Here is a 24,263-nt window from a genome sequence, read left to right on the forward strand (position 1 = left end):
AATTAGTTGAAATGTGAGCAAGATCCAGCCAATAGGTGAATAAAAGATTGGCCTTGGGGTCTTAACATTCCCCTTAAGGATGTGCATACATCTTTAATGTAGCTTGGAAGGTACATTGGGGTTGTAATTCAGACCAGATAAGTAATATTGTACTAATAGAAACACTTACTTCTGTCAGAATTCCTTACTTCGCTCTGTATGTGTGTGTGTGTGTGTGTGTGTGTGTGTGTGTGTGTGTGTGTGTGTGTGTGTGTGTGTGTGTGTGTGTGTGTGTGTGTGTGTGTGTGTGTGTGTGATATATCACCATACATTTATGGAAATAAACAGCCAGCAATTTATTTCTGCCCTTTTCCTCCCCTTTCTTTGCTCCTCCCAGTGTGGATGGCTAGATGGATGAATTGATGTGTTTCCAGGGGAGAGGAGTAGAGCTGGTTCCCTGCCTGTTAAGAATGCACATCACGTAAAGCAGGTCCGTGTTCCTCATTTAGTGCGCTACTGTACAGCTGTGGAGTTGGCGCACAGCGTATGCAAATGTGTCTGGATTTGAATGGAGAGAAGGTAGACACAAAGCTCAATTAGGGAGAGGGGTGGAAGGGGAGCGCTAGCTGTCTGAGGGAGAGGGGGAGGGGAGGGAGGAGGTTTAATGCCAACCTGGTTGGCTGGAGAAACCCATACACACTCAGACAAACACACACACATACACACACACATATACACACGGGCACTCTCACAAGTTAATCTGATTCAACAGAGAGCACTTACATTGTCAGATCAACAAGCTTGGTGACATAATGTATGTAGGATATATCCATATAAAATAAAGACGAATTTAATAACAAAAATAAATAAATTGGGTTTCATTACTGATCAAGCACAGGATTCGATTCTGTACCAGTGTAATTCCATTCACACACTCTAGTGGTGGTGAGGTGTGCTCTTGAGGGAGCTCTATGTCAGTACTCACCTGACCCAATGCATGTCCTTGGGGGAGCTACTGACATTACCACAGCAACTCCTGGTCACCATGGCAACCACTGCATCAAGGGTGGGTAGGGAAATTAAAAGGGGTGGGTATTGTGGAGAGCAATAATTAATATTGGGATTTAAATAAGGAATTACCTGAGTGTGTCTAAGCCAGAGTACACATTGATAAAACAAAAAGTGACACTGATTGTCATATGTAATATGACTAACAGACTAACATGTTGGTAAGGAAGAACGGGCCATAAAAATAACATGCATCATTAAGAATTGATACACACATCTGTACAAATAAACAGAATTTTAACTCCAATCTCAAACCAAATGTTATGTAATTTTCAGTCAATGACCACTGCCAATACCTGAATGCCATAACATGATTCTGAGAAAAGTTAATGACAACCATGAGAATTAAAAAACAAACCCAAAGGTAGGAACCCATCATTATCATCATCAACCTGGTCAACACCCTCATAATCATCATCATAACCATCATCATCATCATCATCATCATTGTTTCATGGTCATCATGGCTCTATTCAGTTTTCTTCATCATAATCCTAATCATACTGACTGGGTCCACAACATATAAGGTTGATTGGTAGAGCAAGTAGCCTTCCCTTTGGCCTGTCTTGTCCCTCATCATGGTAACCACCTTACAGAGGACAGGTGTGTAGTGTCTTTAGAGAACATTTAGAGCTTCTAGATTCACAAGGAATAATAAACAGTAGGCTAGTATTGGACCCGCTAATTTTAACTGCACAAAACATATATTCAATTTGAATGGAAATCCTTTAGTGTCTGGTATTCCGTATGTGGTACAGTGTAATGCTTGTAAAAAAAAAGAAGTGTCAATCAATCACTCAGATAGCAATATGCACTACAATCAGATCATGACTACGACATCACAAAAAGCATCATCACAGTAAAGTACAGCCAACAAGGCAATCCCCATTCCACACTATCATTCCTATTTCATATTCAAATTGCTGCTCAAAGACAATCTCTATGTGAATCTCTGGAAGTAGCAGTAATGTGTCAATGCCTAAAGCTTTTTAGAGGAAGCAATATTTTTGCATCGTGCTGCACAGGCTAGTGCGAATGCAGTTCATTTTAGACTAAATAAGAGTAACTCGATCAGGGTGTTGCTCAGATCATTTGGTTGATCTGCTGATGCCAAAGCAACCCTGCTTGATTTCCCACCACTCACATTCTGTCAGAACGCATAAACACAGCCCTTAGTCACACAGATAGCAATATGTATTAAGACTCTCTCTCTCTCTCTCTCTCTGTCTGTCTGTATTTCTCACTCTTTCTTTCTTTCTTTCTGTCTCTCTCACACACACACACACTCACACACACACACACTCACACACACACACACACACACACACACACACACACACACACACACACACACACACACACACACACACACACACACACACACACACACACACACACACACACACACACACACACACACACACACACACACATCCCATACACAGGCGGAAAATAATGCAAATAGGGAAACTAGGCTACATCTTGTTGACAACAACAGGAAAGTGTAGATTTATGCTATATACATGCCTAGCTGCATGTTATCAAATGCAGGGTAAAACCACCTAGAAGTGAACACGAACACACCCACATACACGCACATATGCACCATAGCTTATATACGTTGCTATGGTCTCATCAATAATGCATTGATGCTTCATGTTTATGCAATTCACAGGGCAAAGAACGAGCGGTTGGTATTGTAGGCTAGATACAAGCTCCCTGTACATAGCATGCAATAATAAAACCATATCTGTTAAAACGCTCAGACTGAAAATGTACTGCCGATTGACAGCGTGTGCAAGAAATAAAAATATTGCAAAGTCCCACATACCTGCTAGCATTTCCTTTGCTTTTGGTTCAATATGCAGGCTTTAAGGGCTTCGTGATAACACCGCACACAGGACATACAACAGTAGTGCTATGATGATATTCAAATGAATGGCTCCCACTGAACGCAAGGACATTTATTATTCATAAATTACTAATGTTTATGCAAATAAGGCAATATGGAACCACTAGGTAGAGTGGGGGTTGAGTAAACCTTTTTTTGTTTTCAGTTCAGTTGCTGGTTTTCATATTTCAATTAGTAACCTTTCTCAGAAACACTACATTTGCCCTTGATTTTTTTTCATCTAACTAGGCAAGTCAGTTAAGAACAAATTCTTATTTTCAATGACGGCCTAAAAACAGTGGGTTAACTGCCTGTTCAGGGGCAGAACGTCAGATTTGTACCTTGTCAGCTCGGGGATATGAACTTGCAACTTTTACAGTTTCTAGTCCGACACTAACCACTAGGCTACCCTGCCACCCCATTGACTGGCTAAAGGCTAATTAATATCCCCTTCTATGTTTTGGCCATAGCCTATGATTTTGGTGGGACGGATCTGACAAATAGACAAATAAAATTGGCCAGGAGATGACATGGCTTTTAGTTTGGTGAATAGATGTGGGGGTTTCAGTGATTCCAAAGAAATGTCTTGTCTTTAGCATGTAGCAAGCCTCTGCATACTTGTTATTTCAAATGTCAAGAGAAAATGGAACTCAACGGGTTGTTAAATGGACATTTATTTGATATTTAATAAAAACTCATCACTGTGTGCTGACATTGCCTATAACAACAACTAAACAATCATCTATGTTGATGCCCAAATGTTGCTAAATGGAATAGGCTACCATTATTGATGGTAGCCTAGGTTATGTTCTCCTCTGGCCAAAAGGCCAGCTTGTGTATCCACACCAACCTTGGTCTTTCAATTTCTGACATTCTTCTCAGCATAAAGCCCTACCCATAATTGTACTTACAGTGGGGCAAAAAAGTATTTAGGCAGCCACCAATTGTGCAAGTTCTCCCACTTAAAAAGATGAGAGAGGCCTGTAATTTTTATCATAGGTACACTTCAACTATGACAGACAAAATGAGGGGAAAAAAATCCAGAAAATCACATTGTAGGATTTTTAATGAATTTAATTGCTGCTCTCTTTCTCTCTCCTTCCGCTCACTCTCTTTCCCACTCTTTATCTCTCTTTGTGTGTGTGTGTGTGTGTGTGTGTGTGTGTGTGTGTGTGTGTGTGTGTGTGTGTGTGTGTGTTAGATAGATATGGAGAGTTATGTTGACGAGCTGTTTGCCTTTGATATAATCAGTTATCAAAATCACACTACCACAGCTTTATGCCCTGAACAAAAGAGCCCCAGCTGTGATGATAAAAAATCATATAAAGGTGTAGTCTAATTGTTCATCCTAGGTGATCTTGACTTTAACCCCTACATGCACCCTACTGTACAGTACAGCAGGTTGACGTGTAATTGTCATGAATCTTGCCCTGGAGGCCGCACTGAGCAATTTCCATTTGATGTGCCAGCTGCTGAGTCAAAATTGTATATATGATAACATTCATGAAAACAAAAATGTGCTTATTGGTCTTAATTAAAGGTTCGGTTTAGTCATTAGGGTTAGCAGTGTGGATAAGGTTCAGTTTTACATTGTTTGTTTTACTTTGTGGCTGTTCTAGCTACTCACCACTCTTAAGAGCTGCCTCTGGGTCAAGCTTCATGATAATAAATGCTACCTGCCCACCTACGTGCGCATATCAATTTGCGCACTTTACCATATATTACGGTACAACTACGCAATGGACATGCTGTTGATATGAATGTGCAAGCTACTTGCTAAGATAGTTAGTTACTTTCAAAATCATAAAGATATTAATAGTTTATCGAGCTAGCAAGTTAGTTATATCATAACGTTTGTACGGATCATCTGGAGTTTGATTAGACAGCTCGTAGAAGCTTCGCTAACAAGTCGAACAGCAACGACCGACTAGATAGTGCTAGCCGGCTGTTGCTAACGCCTTAGCTACCATCGGCTAGCTAAAAGGTAAGGAAAGAACGGGGCCTCTTCTTCTTCAATGTTGCCAAGCAGCTTGCTTAATACTCGCTACCGCTTAACGTCACTTGCTTCTTTAAACTAGCTATAATATTTTCTATTGGACAGGCAACGAACTATCAAATGCTATAGCATAGGCTAATCCGTTTGTTGGCTTGCTAACGTAGCATGCACATGTGATGTTGTGTAACTGTTATTCAAGTAACAGTATTTGACAATCAATTTTCTGTTATGTGCAGTCAGAGCTTCACCATGTTTCACATTAGCTCACAGAAAAAGTACTGGACATTCGACAATGAAGAAAGTCTGGAACAACTGAGATGTGAAGCCAACCAGAAATATCGCAACAAAATGCTTGCCAGTGGGAAGGTAAAATTATTTAAAACATTTGACATTAGGCTAGTGTTAAAAGGCCAGGTGCAGACAACGTGATTTCCTGTGTTTTTATATATACAGTTGAAGTCCAAAGTTTGCATACACCCAATGGTGTGACTCTGACCCAACACACAGTAAGGCTGTAAATGTGTGCTCATTTTGTTTGCCGACCTCCCAACTTCCCAAGTTGGAAGTTTACATACACCTTAGCCAAATACATTTAAACTTAGTTTTTCACAGTTCCTGACATTTAATCCTAGTAAAAATTCCCTGTCGTAGGTCAGTTAGGATCACCACTATTTTAAGAATGTGAAATGTCAGGGTAATATAGTAGGGAATTATTTATTTCAGCTTTTAGTTCCTCACATTCCCATTGGGTCAGAAGTTACCATACACTCAATTAGTATTTGGTAGCATTGCCTTTAAATTGTTGAACTTGGGTCAAACGTTTTGGGTAGCCTTCCATAAGCTTCCCACAATAAGTTGGGTGAATTTTGGCCCATTCCTCCTGACAGAGCTGGTGTAACTGAGACAGGTTTGTAGGCCTCCTTGCTCACACATGCTTTTTCAGTTCTGCCCACAAATTTTCTATGGGATTGAGGTCAGGGCTTTGTGATGGCCACTTCAATACCCTGACTTTGTTGTCCTTAAGCCAAGTATGCTTGGGGTCATTGTCCATTTGGAAGACCCATTTGCGACCAAGCTTTGACTTCCTGACGGATGTCTTGAGATGTTGCTTCAATATATCCACATCATTTTGGATATATGCCATTATTTTGTGAACTGCAGCAAAGTACCCCCGCAACATGATGCTGCCACCCCCGTGCTTCACGGTTGGGATTGTGCTATTTTTGTTTCATCTTACCAGAGGACATTTCTCCAAAAAGTATGATCTTTGTTCTCATGTGCATTTGCAAACTGTAGTCTGGCTTTTTTGAGCAGTGGCTTCTTCCTTGCTGAGCGGCCTTTCAGGTTATGTCGATATAGGACTCGTTTTACTGTGGATATAGATACTTTTGTACCTGTTTCCTCCAGCATCCTCACAAGGTCCTTTGCTGTTGTTCTGGGATTGATTTGCACTTTTCACACCAAAGTACGTTCATCTCTAGGAGACAGAACGCGTCTCCTTCCTGAGCGGTATGACGGCTGCGTGGTCCCATGGTGTTTATACTTGTGTACAATTGTTTGTACAGATGAACTGGTACCTTCAGGCGTTTGGAAATTGCTCCCAAGGATGAATCAAACCTGTGGAGGTTTACCATTTTTTTTCTGAAGTCTTGGCTGATTTCTTTTGATTTTTCCCATGATGTCAAGCAAAGAGGCACTGAGTTTGAAGATAGGCCTTGAAATACATCCACAGGTACACCTCCAATTGACTCAAATGATGTCAATCAGAACCTTCTAAAGCCATGACATAATTTTCCAAGCTGTTTAAATGCACAGTCTAAGTGTACGTAAACTTCTGACCCACTGGAATTGTGATACAGCTTTGGACTGCCTGGTGAATTAGGCCTAGTTAACAGACCTATAAGAAAGAGTTCCAAACCTCTCTGCCAATAACAGCTAATTTAAAGTTTTCCACTCCCCACTCAGACCACTCCCGCAAAATTCTTGCTTGGTACTTGCTACACAGAAATGATTTGATTTAGACATTTAAAAAAATGGCCTCATTGGATTTTTAACTTCGATTATAGTTGCCACCTGCTTCCAACATTGAGTTTGTTAATGCCCTTGTTGTTCCCCCTCTCATCCTTTACTTTGACCCTGCCTTGATAAAGCCTGGGGTTAGTGACGCCGTGTTCCTGGAGGCTCACGAGGAGAATGTCCTTTTCAGACACTATGAGAAGAGACTCCTTGACTTCTGTAATGCTTTCAAGCCTGTGATGCCCAAGTCTGTTGTGGTATGTATTTTGTAAGGGTACACTGTAAATCAGATCTAGTCCACCTGGATTTATCTAAGGGGCTTAAGAGTGCAATCATCTCAACAGGGTACAGCTATCATGTATTTCCGGAGATTTTACCTGAACAACTCACTGATGGAATACCACCCCAGAACAATCATGTGAGTAGTAAAGGGCTTGTCTTTGACCAGTAGTCCCAGAGCCTTATGTTAAGAAACTCCTATTTAGATAGATGCACACTTTATTTTCTGAACTCACTGTACATAACCTCTCTCGCCCTCATTCTCTCCACGTCTTTCCCTTCTACCAACCTTCCTTTCCTCTGCTCTTTTTTTTCTCTCACCCAATCTCCTTGCCACCCTTATCCCTTTTTGGCCCACCTCTTCCCTGTCTTGCTTTCTTTTATTTTCTTTCAGGCTGATCTGTGCCTACCTGTCCTGTAAGGTGGATGAGTTTAATGTGTCCAGCACCCAGTTTGTGGGGAATCTTGTGCAGGAGAGTGCGGCCGGGCAGGAGAGGGCTCTTGAACAGATTTTGGAGTATGAGCTCCTTCTCATTCAGCAGCTCAACTTCCACCTGGTGGTGCACACCCCCTACAGACCTATGGAGGGCCTGCTCATAGACATCAAGGTGGGTAAGCTGGAAATGGAGATACTTAGTTGGTCAATGATGCACAGCAGATGAACATAAACCTGTGTTGTGCAATTATATGCTGCTGAGATTGAAAGAGCCATGTTGTGGACTTAGTTGATTCTGTAAGAATAGAAAACCCAGCAGGTTATGTGCCAACTAAGGCTTCAGTCAACAGCTCTGTCTATTGGTGACCTTTTCCGCAGACAAGGTACCCTCTTCTGGAGAACCCAGAGTCTCTGAGGAAGAGTGTTGATGACTTCCTGACGCGGGTCACCCTGACAGATAGTGGGCTGCTGTTTCCCCCATCTCAGATAGCCATGACAGCCATCCTGAACAGTGCGTCGCGGGCCGGCCTCAGCATGGAGAGGTAGGCCACTAACAGGGCTCTGTGTTCTAGACTAGAGCAAGGCCATGTTCCAGGGGATATGGGCTGAACATGGCCTAGAGAGCAGCAAGTGAAAACATTCTTCCATAGTGTATTGTAGACAGGGTAGTATTCTCACAATCTGTTTTCATGAATTATGATCAATTTAGTCTTGAACTAGTTTTGTTGTCCCTTTTGTTATAGCTATCTGACTGAATGTATGGGACTGAAGGAGGACAAAGAAACACTCTTAAAGATGTACGACGCGATGAGACGTGAGTAGTTTTTGCCTGCATTGTTGCATTTACCAATTACAACCACTTGGTGGCAAGTTTGATCTGTTTGACAGCACATCAACATTCTACAAAGCAACATTAACATGTTGTTTCAGTGACAAACATCAAAATGTGTTTTTCCTTTTCATACAGGGATAAAAAGTCTCATGAAAAAGTATGAACTTCCAAAACCAGACGAGGTGAACGCTTACAAAGTGAAACTGGAGAGGGTCCATGCTGACTTTGGCACAAACTCCAACATGTACGTATAGCCTTCTTGAGTGCATGCATCTGTCAGTTACAAACGCACGCAATTGTTAGATTGTATTTGTGCAGAGTGTATGGTTACATGGTGCACTACCGCACAACTAGGGAGTGAATTTCAAGGTAGAAATGTTCAGCTGACTTGAGTAACAGGTTAATATTGTGTGATAGGAATGGCTGACTGGTAACGAGAGGATATTCCTGCTTCTGAGACTACTACAACAATCAGGACTCATCCAAACTCCCTTCATAATAAATAGTCTAGCAGCGATACCTTTCTCCATACATACTAAGTTTTTATTTAGCCAGGTCGATCAAGTGTATATAAGATGCAAAAGATTTACGATTCTGTCTATCAGATAGAAAAATAAACACATCAGCTATATGAAATAAAGAGGAAGCAGAACAGTTTCACGCTCCATGAAGCACAGCTGACATTTATATATTTGAAGAGTGGGGTTTAATCTCACCCATATCTCAAGTCTATGAACACTTGGGTGAGGTTTGTAAAGTCCTGTATACTCTTCAGTGCATCTAAATTGAGTCTGACTTTTAGAGGGGTTTGTATGAGCAGTATTAGGTCAGCCAGTTCTCATCCAAACGACAGAGAGGTGAATCTGTATATGGCCTGCACAAAATTATTCAATTATCTTGGTCAGTGTGGTGTTGGCTTGTTATCACCAAGGGAAGTGGGTTAGTGAGGGTTACATTTGAAGTTGCAAATATATGAAAGCTTCAGTTGATGTGCTCAGGCTTAAAGGGAGGATTTCTCAGTTCCTTTAGTTTCTCAGAGCAGCACATACTGTATGTAGGCCCAGTCATCGGCAGTTTCCATAGGGTTATACATGCACATGTTACAAATAGTTCTTACAAACTGTTAGCTTATCATACAAATGTTAACCTATCATACATAAACACTGGTTTTGTCATATAACAGGCAAAGCAGCATACAAAAGATATAGCTAGTAGCTTCAGTGCTATATACAGGTAACTGAAAAAATAAAGATAACCCCAAGTGTCTTAATAGGACGTTGGGCCACCACAAGCCGCCAGCTTCAATGCGACCTTGGCATAGATTCCACAAGTATCTGGAACTCTATTGGAGGGGGGCAACGCCATTCTTCCATGAGAAATTCCATCATTTGGTGTTTTGTTGGTGGTAGAAACGCTGTCTCAGGCACCACTCCAGAATCTCCCAGATATCTGGTGACTGAGACGACCATGGCTTACATCGTTTACAAGCTCATCAAACCATTGTGACCACTCATACTTTGGATGTGGACCTAAACCATGCCAGGAAAATGCACCCCACACCATAAGAGCCTCCAGAACCCTCATTTACCCAGGGGTTTCCACTATTTTGGCAGTTACCTGTATAATAAGCTAGTGTGAATTGTAAACTGCCATTTGAGTTGTGAAATCAAGTGGTGTGTAAAGTGAGTTAAGGCTTGTGTCTTGGAGGTGCTATGTTAGATTTCCCTGAAGATCGTTGTTATCGATACGATGGTTTGGCTCACCGCTGCCCCGAGGTCCCCTGGGAAGGTTCCACTGTTGAAAAGGCAGTGTCTCTAGGGTTCAACTCAGGCCCCCTCCCAATTTCAGGACAAAGGCCAAGCCAATCATTATATAGGTGATCCAGTTCAGTTTTCTTTTGCTGTCTGTAAGCTATAATAACTGGCAAAATAGGCTAACAGTGTCCTGTTCATGTCGGTCTGGCCCTCTCAGCTTGAATATAGTTCAACCTAGCATTGGGTAAGGAGTTCTTCCTTATTTCACCAGTGTCTGTTCCAGGGCTTTGGGACTGGTAAGAGATTCCCAGATCCAGTCAGCTATAGTGGACCGACACATCCAGAAAGCTACATGCTCAATACAAATTCACCTAGTCTCCGGTCCAGGGCTTGATGGCGGTTTGGTTGACTGACCAACCCGTCCAGTCTTTGTAGAATTCACATTACCTGGATGGTGGCAGCCAATGCCATGATGGTGCACTCAGTCCTGCAAGACAAAGTGTACGCTGTTGAAAAGGCCTCAGATTGATCAGTTACATCTAATGCCATTTATTTAAGACTGCCACCCTACCCCTTCTATATCCATACAATCGGATATGAACTCCGGAGTCACTTTGCAGGGTATTCACCGTGGTGTCATGACAGATGACATGGGACTGGAGATGTTATCCCTTCAAGTCATGCACATGTTTAACAAATGTGGCCTGCTAAAACAGCTTCCAGCAGACCGATCTCCATGATCCTTCCATAAATCCAGTCAGTTTTAGCCTACCGGTCACCAATACTTCATATACCACCCAAACATTGTGCGCTCTTTCATCTGACAGTTAAATCTTAATCTGTTCTACAGGAAAAGAAAACGAGGATATGAGGATGACGATCATGTAGCGAAAGAGCCCCGCATGACAGAAGAAGTGAGTGAAACCACATACATTTTGGCTACCAGTGCCTCTACATTTCATGTCATTAATAGCTTGCTGTGTTTTCTAGGAGGAGTGGACGGATGAAGATTTGGATGACTTATGAAAACAATGTGCTTTATTCAATCTGTATCCCTGAATTTCCGATTCAGCGTTTACGCTCTGCTAACATTGCCTTTAACGCTGAACTTCTGCCATATGGATTGAATAGATCACCCAACCATTTTGCCACTGAAGGATCAGCAATATTGTCTCACAGGTGGTCTACCCAGTGTGGGGGGGGGGGGAAATCCACCATTAGTGTTTTTCTTTGTTCTTATCAGGCCATACATTATGGTCTTGTAATATAATAAACCTATTTTTGTACTTGTTTTATGGTGTCAACCTTTAAATACCAAATGTGTTTCTCTTGTGATAACATGGTATAACTGTATGCTTTTGAATATTCCATGGAAAAAGTTTAGGTGGGCATCCTGTGTCTGAGCAGAGCTTCAATACACTATGATACAGAGCTACACTTCTCCTGAGAACACATGTCTGAGATTTAGAAATACACCAGTTACCTGGGGAAGAAAAGATTCCACTATCTACTTTACAAAAAAGTTTAATAAGTGCATGCATGTCTGATACAATCTGTACTGCTGTTTCTTTGATTATGTATCTTGTCTGGCATTGAGACTGAACTAAACAAACATGATACAGTTGGAAAACAAAACAATTCAGTTTGTCTCAATTATATACTCATGATTCCAGCAAGAGAATTTGACATACTTTCTGTATTAACATTTCCAAACTAAAACAACATACAAGAAACGCTAGTTTCAGCACTTTGTGGATATTGTCACAACCATAAAAGGAATCAAATTACAGTATAAAAAGCATTATCGCTCATAATCCAGTTATAAGAAACAGGTTTGACTTTCCTCATAATGGAGATGGCAAACATGTCTTGGGTATGTGACGCTTTGCTTTGAAATAAAATCTTTGACCCTTGTAATAAAAGGGGTACGATACATACAGAATCATGAACAGTTTGGTACTGGCTCTGTTTGCCGCTGTTCTCATGGCATGGGAAATTTTGGCGGGATGGTGGGCGGGGCTTTCGGAGATGAGGGGTGGGTTGCCATGGTGATGAGTGGAGCATGCTTGGTCGGTTCCCGTGTGCAACTCCGTGCGAGGAAAAGGCGGGATGGATGGAGAGGGGAGGAGTGCTGTACTACCTGTTGCTGTTGGACATGGCATAGTGAACCTGTTTCTGCTGAAGGAGCTCAGTGATGGCCAGTAGCTTTTTCAGCACGTGCTACAAAGAGAAACATGAGACAGCCATGGTTTACAATCATCATGGCATGTTTGGTACCATGTCATTAACAGATTCAAAAATACTTTTTGGCCTTTCAATTGCTGGTTGAATGCACTTGCCACACACACACCTGCTGTGCTCCCCTCTCATTGCTCAGGGTGCGGAGATCGTCTGAGTGAGAGACACAGATCTCATGCAGGGCTGCAAGGTCACGGGACAGGTCTGTCCTAAAGTGCTCTGTAACTTCAGGGAGGTCAGGGACATTCTGTGAAGGACACGCATGTTAACATCTGACCTAGACATTGGAACAGAACTGCCACATGTCTGTCTGCAGGTTCCTAAAGACTTCCAACAGTGTCTTAACAGAAATGGAAACAAGTAACCTACCCCCAACTCATCCAGAAACATGATCATCCTATGTTTGTTGTTTTTGATGAAGGGGTTCACACCCTCCATGTAGGGCTCCTGGATTGAAAAGAGGAACACACTCCATTAACATTTATGTCAGAAAGTAAAGATATAAATACTGTTCCCTGAAGGATAGAAACAAGGTACAACACACAGCTATGGAGGATTGCGCTTAGACAACAGGGATGCAAACGTTCCTACACGGAACAGTGTAGGAGCTTTAAGGTGGTCGTACCTTAGCACCAAACTCCACCAGGTTAGCCAGGTTCTGGACAGACTTGGCAATCAATGTGAGGGTACGGCCTGCTGTTGCAGAGGGAGGGTCTACAAAAAAAGATGAACAAGTAAATTAAGTAATGTATGGACCCACTCTTCATTCCATGCTAAGAAATAATCAATTTATGCAATACCAAATACAAAGGTTAAAGGCTCACCAGCAATGATGTTGAACATTCTTGGGTTGAGGATGGCAGGACAGATCAGTCTCAGGAACACAAAGCCACTGGAAGAGCGAAACAAGTATCCGTTAGATCAATGCTTCCCAAACATTCCTGATATAGGCCCCCCTTGACCAAAGGCACCATAACACTAGAATGGTTTCTAATGATCTAATGCTGTGAGCTGCCTATCCATGAGGGTTGCAGATGGCAAAGTAGATCCATGGTGTGTACAGTTAGTTACCTTACGACTCTGGTTCTCATGGTGGTGTTGGCCGGCCATTTCTGCTGCACTGATTTCTGCAGACACCCATAGATATACCTTAGAGTCCTGGAAGGGTCATGGAAGAGAGAGTGAGACTGAATTTTCTGGAACATGATTTAAATAGAAATGTATGAACTTCAAGCTAGCCTATGGATGTATTTAATGTGTTCAGTTCATTTGTTGGTTTGTCTGATGACATAATAGATTGACTGTACTACAGGAGAATGTCATGATATACAGGGTTCAAACTATGGAGATGGTTATTTAAAATGGCAGTGTATATTTAACCGGCAGAATATGAATGGCGGCGTTACGCTAACCCCAATGTTACTTTTATGCCTCACTGAGACTATTCCTAACCTTAACCTCAATTTCGACCCCTATGCCTAAACTTAAGTTTTCGTTCTGCCGGTCGGATATACACTTCCTTACTTATTAGGGTTGGGCCGATGAATGATGTCATCGGGTGACGATAATGATTGACAGCCATCGTCGATGGGGACGTCATCGTCGATGACAGATGATAGCCTATTTACACTTGACAAAGCAGAACAGTACAGACAGTGACATTTCAGAATTCTAGTCAAATTAACGGATTGATTCGTCCTTTTGTTAGTCCAAATCAATGAGTCCCGATCGACGATATGCCAAAAGTTCATACATCGCCCCAACCCTATGTGGATGGTTCCCGTGTTAGTTTGTTGGTATGTGCAACGTGGATTGGTGTGTGCTTACGGGGGCAGGATCTCAGCAGCCATGAAGATCTTCTCCACCAGCTCAGACAGGATGTTGAGGAGGTGGGCTAGGTTCAGATTCACATCCTCGTTCTTCTCCAGTTTTGAGGGATTCAGCTAGTGAGGGGGACACAGAAAAACAGGAAAGGAAAGAGAGATGTTTCATTATACAGATAGAAGTGTGCTCGTGAACAAAAACAAGATGGGCTACATAAGATTATTTCACAAGAGTAGGATTTACTGTTGAAAGCAACTGTGGAAGAGAATGTGTAATGCCCTCTGTTCCACTGGAGCAGACAGTCAGTCTGAAGAGTCCTGTGAGATCACAACAGCACTGTGAATCTGTGTCATTGTGACAGGAGTTACTGTTTTGTCTTCTGTGTAGCCAAAGTACTGATATGATGTTATAAATGCCAAGTGTTCCACTCCACTCGGGAGATAAAGTGAAGAATAGCTGAGTTGTTGCCCACACACTTCTCTGCTGAAAGAGTTGACTGAAGTAACTTTACAGACGTAAGATGTTGCCAAACTGATACAGTAGGTAGAGCTTGGGCTAAACGAAATAAGGCTAAAGCCTTTCTGCATGTCAGAAAATGTTGTGTTGTGTGTTTACCTCGCAGGACTGCTTGCTCTCCATGATCTTAAGGATGGTGTCTTTGAGGGCGTGGTGGACGAAGGGTGTGGCCGTGGCCTTCATGTACTGCTCCATCAGCGTGCTGGCCAGCGTGGTCGCTCGGAACAGGGTTGTCGCCTCGTCTGGGAACCACCAGAGAGAGGGGACTTCTCATCAGCCAAGTGTGTGTGTGTGTGTGTCATAGCTTTCATGTTGGAATCATAAACACAAAGTATCTAAAAGTGGAGATTGGCTCTTTATCATTGTGAAGCAGGCTTTCACAATGTCACTACAACATGCAGAGGTGTGTGTCTTTGTCTTACCCTCCATGTTGATCTCTCGGTCATTGAGTGTCCTGAGTAAGGGGGCCTCCGTCTTCTCGTGTCTGAAGATGCGCAGCAGGATGCTGGCCAGCAGGGTGCGGTCCTGCCCACACACATGGGCCAGAGCATAGATCACATGGAACTCTTTCAGCAGGATCAGCTGTGGGGATACACAGACAACCAGACAGAGTCAATGTGACCTATGGTCAATCAAGCGGCCATCATTTTGACATGTAGTTTTCCAGGACACATACTATGTACCTCACACGTAATACAGTATTTGTTACTAACTGCTGATCCATGTTTTGGTGTCTCACTTATTGCAACAGAGTGCTGGTCTTTGTACCTTGACTAATGGTAATCCTTAATTAACCTCTCTAGGGTATGTGGGGCGCTAGCGTCCCACCTGGCCAACATCCAGTGAGATTGCAGAGCGCCAAATTCAAATACAGAAATACTAATTATAAAAATTCAGAAAACAAAACATATTTTACATAGGTTTAAAGATTAACTTCTTGTGAATCCAACCACTGTCAGATTTTTTAAAATGCTTTACAGCGAAAGCATACCGTACGATTATTTGAGAACATAGCAGACAAATCATTACAAACAGTAACCAGCCAAGTAGAAGAGTTACACAAGTCAGAAATAGAGATACAATTAATCCTTACCTTTGATGACCTTCATATGGTTGCACTCAGAAGACATTCATTTACTCAATAAATGTTCCTTTTGTTCAATAAAGTCACTTTATATACCCGAAAACATTTTGTTTTTGTTTTCTTCAGTAATCCACAGGCTCAAACGCAGTCAAAACAGGCTGACCAAAAATTGTATCCGTAAAGTTCATAGAAACATGTCAAACGATGTTTATATTTAATACTCAAATTGTTTTTAGTCTAAATGATCTATAATATTTCAACCGGACAATAACGTCGTCAATATAAAAAGGTAAACAAGAAAGGCACTCTCTGGTTGCGCGCATGAAAAAGCTCTGTGACACAGCAGGGTCCACTCATTCAGACTGCTCTTACTCACTAATTTTTCAGAATACAAGCCTGAAACAATTTCTAAAGACTGTTGACATCTAGTGGAAGGCATAGGAACTGCAATTTGAGTCTTAAGTCAATGGATACAGTAATGGCGTTGAATAGAAAACTACAAAACAAAAACCCTGCTTCCTGAATGGATTTTTCTCAGGTTTTCACCTGCCAAATCAGTTCTGTTGTACGCAGACACTATTTTAACAGTTTTGGAAACTTTAGAGTGTTTTCTATCCAAATCTACCAGTCATATGCATATCATATCTTCTGGGCCCGAGTAGCAGGCAGTTTAATTTGGGCATGCTTTTAAACCAAAATCCCGAATACTGCCCCCTACCCTAGAGAAGTTAATGAATGACTTCATCATCATCTTCATTAATAAGTGTGTGTGTGACCTCTTTGAATTCGCTGTACTCCTCCTCAGGCATTATCTTCTCCATGGAGTAGCGGGCTCGCACCCTCAGGGAGCCCGGCTCGATGCCTTTCAGAGGCACGTGGGAGCTCAGAGGGAACCACTCGTCTATCATCTGGCCCTTCTGCAGTCGGCTCAGCTGGCAACGCATGAATACTGAAGGAGAGGGAGAGAGACATTTAGTGGAACACAGATAATAAAACGCTGTTTTTCTCATATCAATATGGAATGGGATTATAAAGAGATTGTTAGATTTCGTGACATAGCTCTAGTCTAAGTAGAACAGACTCACAGATGTCACTTTCTTTGCTCTTCTTTGTCTTGTTACTCAGGCTGATTTCAAACCTGTTGATTTCACTCGACAAGTCACTGAAGGGGGTAAAAAAATAGAACAATAACTGTCTGTCAATTTAGTGAACCCAAACATGATTGGACAGCTGATGGCAATGATTACATCAGTAAGTGCAGTATGGAAGCCAAATAAAAATGTCCCAATTCCCCCTAAATTGCCAATAACACTTTGAATGAAGATGGAATTAGGACTCACTCAAAGATGAACTCCTCAGTGAAGACTGGGTTCTGGCCCTCTCGAGGGTGGGTCTTGGCCACCTGCACACTGTTCAGGTAGATGTTGCAGTAGGGGTTGGTGAAGTGCTTCACCGGCAGCTTGTGGGCCTCCTCCACGTACAGGACCAGACTGCTCACCTGATGGGACACATACCAGGTCAATAGTCAGGCAGTCAGTCACAGCCAGGGCTTCTGATGACTCAGCTGCTTGGAACTACAAATTAGTAGGTTTGAATCCCGCATGGGCCACCTACATGTGTTCGCTGTAAGACACTTTGGATAATGGCATCTGCTAAAATGTCCAAATCTGTAATTAAACTTTTTTCTTTGGGGAGTGAAGGCCCAACTTGGATTTCAAGATTCAATACTTGTTTGCCATATCAAACAAAGGAATTTCATTTGGCGCAGTTAAAAATAAAAAGAGAAACACATAGTGCATATATTTGTAAAAATACTTTTTTTTTTTAAATGATAAAAGCACAATAAAAATAGCACTTGACAGTGCGTTTGTACCTGTCGGAGCCTCTTGTTGGGAGTGGGCTGGGTGGGTTTCCTAAGGTTACTGCAGAACGTCTGCAGACATTTCATCCAGTCCTACAAAGAGAGAAAAAAAAAACACTGTTAGAAAAAAGAAAGGTGTGATTGAAGAATGTCCCAAAGAGAGAGAGTGTGCGAGACAGATCAGTACAAACCTGTGCCTGTTCAGGGGTCTCGCCAGCAAAGTAGAATATGTACTGTTCCTCACTAAAGTGCTGGATCACAACTTGGAAACAGTTTGGCCTGCAAACAAAAACAGGAGCAGATTGTTGTGACTCAACAAGCACGTGCCCAATCGAATGTATGCACTCCTATCAAACTCAGAAGAACTTAAAGAAAAGACTCAGCCCAAAATGGCTACAAAAAAATTAATAAACAACCATAGGCTTATGTTCTGTCGCAATGATTCGTTCTTGTCCCATTCAATGTTCTCTCAGATCTAGGATCAATGGTAAATGGGTGAAATGTCTCACCTGCCAAACAGACTGTCGTGCACGCCATACACCGAGCACACGCTCAGGTCAATCAGGCCTTTGGGTTTAGTGGCCCTCTTCTCACTCTCAAAGTAGATGAGCTGGGCGTCGTTCCCCTCCAAGATGAAGTAGAGGTTCTTCCACCGCTTGCCTTTGCCTGGGGGTAGGAAGAGGAGAGGGGAGAAGACATGAGGCCAATTCCCTCCCATCTGCCTGCACTTGTTCACTCCCTCTCAAGTTCAGGGGGGAGTTTGCATCATATTTATTATTACACCAATCCGTGCCTTTTAAATCCACGAGGGGTGGTATGCCAGTGACCACTTCAGGGAGAAGTGGGAGAGAGAGAAATGGCCTAAGGTCTGGAAGATTACATTTCCAGGCATTTGAGCGTAAAAACATATGGGTACCTTTGTTGAATAGGAGGTAGCCTTTCTTGACAATGTTTTTGTAGAAGGCGTCTTTCGTTTTCCGTCTGATAGTGTTATAGATCTCCTTGCCGTCCACCAAGTCTGAAAGCACTTGTTCCTGTTGCTGAAATACACGAATGTCAATAAAACCCCACATCAACACAATTAAATACCTGTACATCTATAGACGTCTCAAACTGTTATGGACAGGAGTAGCACAACGGAGGTTAGTGGACTCAGGCTTACCTGTACTGAAACAGCATCTTTCAGGTTGTAGCCCTCCACAATCTGCTCTTTCTTATAATGCTCAATAATGTCATCAACACTGCCAGAGAGAGAACAGACAGAGCACAGCAGTTATTTCTAATGACCAGCACTAACCACCATACTCGTTCCTAACGCATCAGACTTTTATATAGTCATTTCTATATAACCTCCACTTCTATGTGGAACTGTATACCTGGATATCACCACAGCTTTATACTGTATGCTTACAGGTAATGCCAAAAAGGATTTCCTGACCACATCCCACGACCAGGAAAACCTCCCGGCACCATTTACAGGCCAGGTTATTTTCTGATTCATTAAAAATCTTGATTCATCACTACTGCACTTGGAGATGGTACGTGCCCCTGCTACACATACCTGTTGTAGTATCTCCCCCCCATCATGTACTGATTGTTGGGCGTGGGGCATATTTTAAACCTTTGGATGTTCTCATTGGTGCGAAAAAACAGGGAGTAGTCCCCAGGTGTGTTGTCTGACGGCCGGACCAGGAAGCTGGACACTTGGCCAACTAAATAAGGGAGAGAGAAATCACATTGATTGTTGACATTGACAGTATTGGAACATGCAGTACCAGTCAAAAGTTTGGACATCTACAAACATCTACACATTCCAGGGTTTTTATTTGACCATTTTCTACATTGTAGAATAATAGTGAAGACATCAAAACTATGAAATAACACATGGAATCATGTAGTAACCAAAACAAAAAGTTAAACAAATCTAAATATATTTTACATTTGAGATTCTTCAAAGTAGCCACCTGTGCCTTGATGACAGCTTTGCACAACCAGATTCATGAGCTAGTCACTTGGACTGCACTTCAATTAACAGTTGTGCATTGTTGGAATTTCTTTCCTTCTTAATGCATTTGAGCCCATCAGTTGTGTTGGTATACAGAAGATGGCCATATTTGGTCAAAAGACCCAGTCCACATTATGGCAAGAACAGCTCAAATAAGCAAAGATAAACAACAGTCCATCATTACTTTAAGACATGAAGGTCAATACGGAACAGTTCAAGAGTTTTGAACGTTTCTTCAAGTGCAGTCGCAAAACCCATCAAGAGCTATGAAACTGGCTCTCATGAGGACCGCAACAGGAAAGGAAGATCCAAAATTACCTCTGCAGCAGAGAATAAGTTAGTTATCAGCAATTAACTGCACCTCAGATTGCAGTCCAAATAAATGCTTCAGAGTTCAAGTAACAGACACATCTCAACCTCAACTGTTCAGAGGCGACTGAAATCAGGCCGCCATGGTCGAATTTCTGCAAAGAAACCACTTCTAAAGGACACATGTTCAGGGGCGACAGGTAGCCTAATGGGTAGAGCGTTGGACAAGTAACCGAAAGGTTGCAAGATCGAAATCTGAACAAGGCAGTTAACCCACTGTTCATAGGCCATCATTGAAAATAAGAATTTGTTCAACGGTCTTGCCTAGTTAAATAAAGGTAAAATAAATAATAACACCAATAAGAAGAGACTTGCATAGGCCAAGAAACATGCACAAAGGACAGTAGACCTGTGGAAATATTTCCTTTGGTCTGATGAGTCCAAAATTGAGCTCTTCGGTTCCAACTGCCGTGTCTTTGGGAGACGCAAAGTAGGTGAATGGATGATCTCCGCATGTGTGGTTTCCACCGTGAAGCATGGGAGGTGGTGGTGTGATGGTGCTTTTCTGGTGACACTGTCAGTGATTTATTTAGAATTCAAGGCACACTTAACAAGAAGCATGGCTACCACTGGTTTGCGCTTAGTGGGACTATCATTTGTTATTCAACAGGACAATGACCCAAAACCCACATTCAGGCAGTGTAAGGGATATTTGGCCAAGGAGAGTGATGAGTGCTGCATCAGATGGCCTGGCCTCCACAATCACCTGACCTCAATCCAATTGAGATGGTGTGGGATGAGTTGGACTGCAGTGACGGAAAAGCAGCCAACAAGTGCTTAGCATATGTGGGATCTCCTTCAAGACTGTTGGAAAAGCATTCCAGGTGACTACCTCATGAAGCTGGTTGAGCGAATGCCAAGAATGTTCAAAGCTGTCAAGGCAAAGGGTGGCTACTTTGAAGAAACACCTTTTTGGTTACTACATGATTCCATATGTGTTATTTCATAGTTGAGGTCTTCACTATTATTCTACAATGTATAAAATTGTAGAAATAAAGAAAACCCTTGAATGAGTAGGCATGTCCAAACTTTTGACTAGTAGTGTATATTTTAGCAACAGAAAAGGTTTGTTGATAACAGATCACAGATATGGGAGCATAATCAGATTGTACTACATTAATCGTGAGGAGAATGTAAAATCTAAAGACAGAATATTGTGCTTGCTACCTGTCATCAGCAAGTTGTAGGCCTCTTGTTTGCTGATCTTGCCGTGATACCAACTACAGAGAGGATGAGGGTGGACCATTAGAGATGAAAAAAGGGAGAGAGGAGGGAAAGAAAACCGACAGATCAATAATGTGCTGGGTTTAAAGGGGGTGAGGGGTTTTAGAAGGGTCAGATCAGAGTCTACGATGATGAATCACAACCTGATAGATCCTATTGGTGAACTCCAAACAGCAAGTCATTCATTCTTTTTTAAATTTTTTATTTTAACCACCTTTTCTCCCCAATTTCGTGGTATTGAATTTCTTTAGTAATTACTATCTTGTCTCATCACAGTGCGCATCCAACCTGGAAGCCAGCCTCACCAATGTGTCGGAGGAAACACCGTGCACCTGGCGACCTTGCACTGCGCCACAGGAGTCGCTGGTGCGCGATGAGACAAGGATACCCCTACCGGCCAAACCCTTTCTAACCCAGACGACGCTAAGCCAATTGTGCGTCGCCCCACGGACCTCCCGGTCGCGGCCGGCTGCAACAGAGCCTGGGCGCAAACCCAGAGTCTCGGTGGAACAGCTAGCGCTGCGATGCAGTTCCCATTTTGTTTTAGTAATTACTATCTTGTCTCATCACTACAACTCCTGTACGGGCTCGGGAGAGACGAAGGTCGAAAGCCATGCGTCCTTCGAAACACAACCCAACCAAGCCGCACTGCTTCTTAACACAACGCGCATCCCGGGAGGCCAATGTCAGTCATTCTAACGTCATCTCACTCCAAATACTCAACTACTCGTACAAAACAAAGCAACTTTAGTTAATTAACAGATACAATACAATTTATTTAATGTTGGATTTGTAAAATTCATTTTTCACATTGTACATACAGTTGAAGTCAGAAGTTTACATACACTTAGGTTGGAGTCATTAAAATGGGTTCTTCAACCACTCCACAAATGTATTGTTAATTAACAAGCTATAGTTTTGGCAAGTTGGTTAGGACATCTACTTTGGGCATGACACAAGTCATTTTTCCAACAATTGTTCACAGACAGATTATTTCACTTATAATTCCCTGTAACACAATTCCAGTGGGTCAGAAGTTTATATACACTAAGTTGACTGTGCCTTTAAACAGCTTGGAAAATTCCAGAAAATGATGTCATGGCTTTAGAAGCTTCTCATAGGCTAACTGACATCATTTGAGTAAATTGGAGGTGTACCTGTGGATGCATTTCAAGGCCTATCTTCAAACTCAGTGCCTCTTTGCTTGACATCATGGGAAAATCAAAAGAAATCTGGCAAGACCTCAGATTAAAAAAATGTAACCGCCACAAGTCTGGTTCATCCTGGGCGCAATTTCCAAATGCCTGAAGGTACCACGTTCATCTGTACAAACAATAGTATGCAAGTATAAACACCATGGTACCACACAGCAGTCATACCGCTCAGGAAGGAAACAAGTTCTGTCTCCTAGAGATGAATGTACTTTGATGCGAAAAGTGCAAATCAATCCCAGAACAACTGCAAAAGACCTTGTGAAGATGCTGGAGGAAACAGGTACAAAAGTATCTATATCCACAGTAAAACGAGTCCTATATCGACATAACCTGAAAGGCCGCTCAGCAAGGAAGAAGCCACTGCTCCAAAACCGCCATAAAAAGGCCAGACTACGGTTTGCAACTGCACATGGGGACAAAGATTGTACTTTTTGGAGAAATGTCCTCTGGTCTGATGAAACAAAAATAGAACTGTTTGGCCATAATGACCATCGTTATGTTCGGAGGAAAAAGGGGGAGGCTTGCAAGCCGAAGAACACTATCCCAACAGTGAAGCACGGGGGTGGCCACATCATGTTGTGGGGGTGCTTTGCTGCAGGAGGGACTGGTGCACTTCACAAAATAGATGGCATCTTGAGGAAGGAAAATTATATGGATATATTGAAGCAACATCTCAAGACATCAGTCATGAAGTTAAACCTTGGTCCCAAACGGGTCTTCCAAATGGACAATGACCCCAAGCATACTTCCAAGTTGTGGCTTAAGGACAACAAAGTCAAGGTATTAGAGTGGCCATCACAAAGTCCTGACCTCAATCCTATAGAAAATGTGTGGGCAGAACTGAAAAAGCGTGTGCAAGTAAGGAGGCCTACCAATCTGACTCAGTTACACCAGCTCTGTCAGGAGGAATGGGCCAAAATTCACCCAACTTATTGTGGGAAACTTGTGGAAGACTACCCAACTTATTGTGGGAAACTTGTGGAAGACTACCCAACATGTTTGACCCAAGTTGAACAATTTAAAGGCAATGCTACCAAATACTAATTGAGTGTATGTAAACTTCTGACCCACTGGGAATGTGATGAAAGAAATAAAAGCTGAAACAAATCACTCTCTCTACTATTATTCTGACATTTCAAGTTCTTAAAATAAAGTGGTGATCCTAACTGACCTAAAACAGGGAATTTTTACTGGGATTAAATGTCAGGAATTGTGAAAAACTGAGTTTAAATGTATTTGGCTAAGGTGTATGTAAACTTCCAACTTCAACTGTATGTCTGTCTTTGGGAAGCCGGCAAACAAAATGAGCACACATTTACAGCCTTACTGTGTGTTGGGTCAGAGTCACACCATTATTGTTAGAGATTCATTGAGCCGTGTAGATGCAAACATGGATTATGTCAAAGTCAGTAACGGCGCATACTGTATACGGTATGCTCTCAATCAAGCTTTCCTACCCATTCATGCACCACATGAAAACATAATTTGGCTAGAGGATAGGGTAAACATGGGTTGCGTATGTCGAGGCAGCCAGAAGGCAGGGACGTAATGAACCTCAAATTATAGGCTGTCTAAAAATATCCAAACAGCCATTTTCCGGAATTAATATCACCTATTGAGTGAATGTTTTGTGGGGGGTTGGATAATGGTGGGTATTGAGAAAAGTGTTGATGAAAT

At 42.2% G+C, this 24,263-nt stretch overlaps 2 protein-coding genes across 5 annotated transcripts in view; one reads left to right on the top strand and one right to left on the bottom strand.

Moving 5' to 3' along the window:
* Positions 1-4,636: 4,636 nt before the first annotated feature.
* On the top strand, positions 4,637-11,542 carry ccnh (cyclin H). 3 transcript variants are annotated; one of them, XM_024439534.2, is made up of 10 exons: positions 4,638-4,922; positions 5,171-5,300; positions 7,085-7,207; positions 7,295-7,368; positions 7,624-7,837; positions 8,044-8,207; positions 8,409-8,479; positions 8,633-8,741; positions 11,102-11,165; positions 11,245-11,542. In XM_024439534.2, exons 2-10 carry the CDS (start codon positions 5,184-5,186, stop codon positions 11,275-11,277), a joined length of 969 nt encoding a protein of 322 aa, XP_024295302.1. In that variant the 5' UTR covers positions 4,638-4,922; positions 5,171-5,183; the 3' UTR covers positions 11,278-11,542. The 3 variants fall into 3 exon arrangements, with proteins under 3 accessions (XP_024295303.1, XP_024295302.1, XP_024295301.1); XM_024439533.2 differs by having other exon boundaries at positions 4,639-4,922; positions 11,242-11,542; XM_024439535.2 differs by lacking the exons at positions 11,102-11,165; positions 11,245-11,542 and adding an exon at positions 8,915-9,870 and having other exon boundaries at positions 4,637-4,922.
* A 217-nt stretch (positions 11,543-11,759) lies between these two features.
* Positions 11,760-24,263, bottom strand: part of LOC112263373 (ras GTPase-activating protein 1) — a 56,108-nt gene continuing 43,604 nt past the window's right edge. The window contains exons 7-26 of one of the 2 annotated variants that reach the window (XM_024439530.2): positions 21,316-21,368; positions 19,336-19,486; positions 18,937-19,015; positions 18,691-18,814; positions 18,284-18,440; positions 17,966-18,053; positions 17,787-17,867; positions 17,254-17,411; positions 16,999-17,075; positions 16,690-16,862; positions 15,252-15,411; positions 14,929-15,071; positions 14,317-14,432; positions 14,014-14,118; positions 13,561-13,647; positions 13,314-13,381; positions 13,115-13,203; positions 12,859-12,936; positions 12,602-12,736; positions 11,760-12,471 (exon numbers count right to left, since the gene is read on the bottom strand). In XM_024439530.2, the coding sequence (XP_024295298.1) occupies positions 12,388-12,471; positions 12,602-12,736; positions 12,859-12,936; positions 13,115-13,203; positions 13,314-13,381; positions 13,561-13,647; positions 14,014-14,118; positions 14,317-14,432; positions 14,929-15,071; positions 15,252-15,411; positions 16,690-16,862; positions 16,999-17,075; positions 17,254-17,411; positions 17,787-17,867; positions 17,966-18,053; positions 18,284-18,440; positions 18,691-18,814; positions 18,937-19,015; positions 19,336-19,486; positions 21,316-21,368 (2,206 nt within the window). In that variant the 3' untranslated portion in view covers positions 11,760-12,387. The remainder of the gene's footprint in view (positions 12,472-12,601; positions 12,737-12,858; positions 12,937-13,114; positions 13,204-13,313; positions 13,382-13,560; positions 13,648-14,013; positions 14,119-14,316; positions 14,433-14,928; positions 15,072-15,251; positions 15,412-16,689; positions 16,863-16,998; positions 17,076-17,253; positions 17,412-17,786; positions 17,868-17,965; positions 18,054-18,283; positions 18,441-18,690; positions 18,815-18,936; positions 19,016-19,335; positions 19,487-21,315; positions 21,369-24,263) is intronic. The other variant, XM_024439532.2, reaches the window with a different exon arrangement.

This window comes from Oncorhynchus tshawytscha, linkage group LG12 (genome assembly GCF_018296145.1).
Source record: "Oncorhynchus tshawytscha isolate Ot180627B linkage group LG12, Otsh_v2.0, whole genome shotgun sequence".
Taxonomy (NCBI): Eukaryota; Metazoa; Chordata; class Actinopteri; order Salmoniformes; family Salmonidae; genus Oncorhynchus; species Oncorhynchus tshawytscha.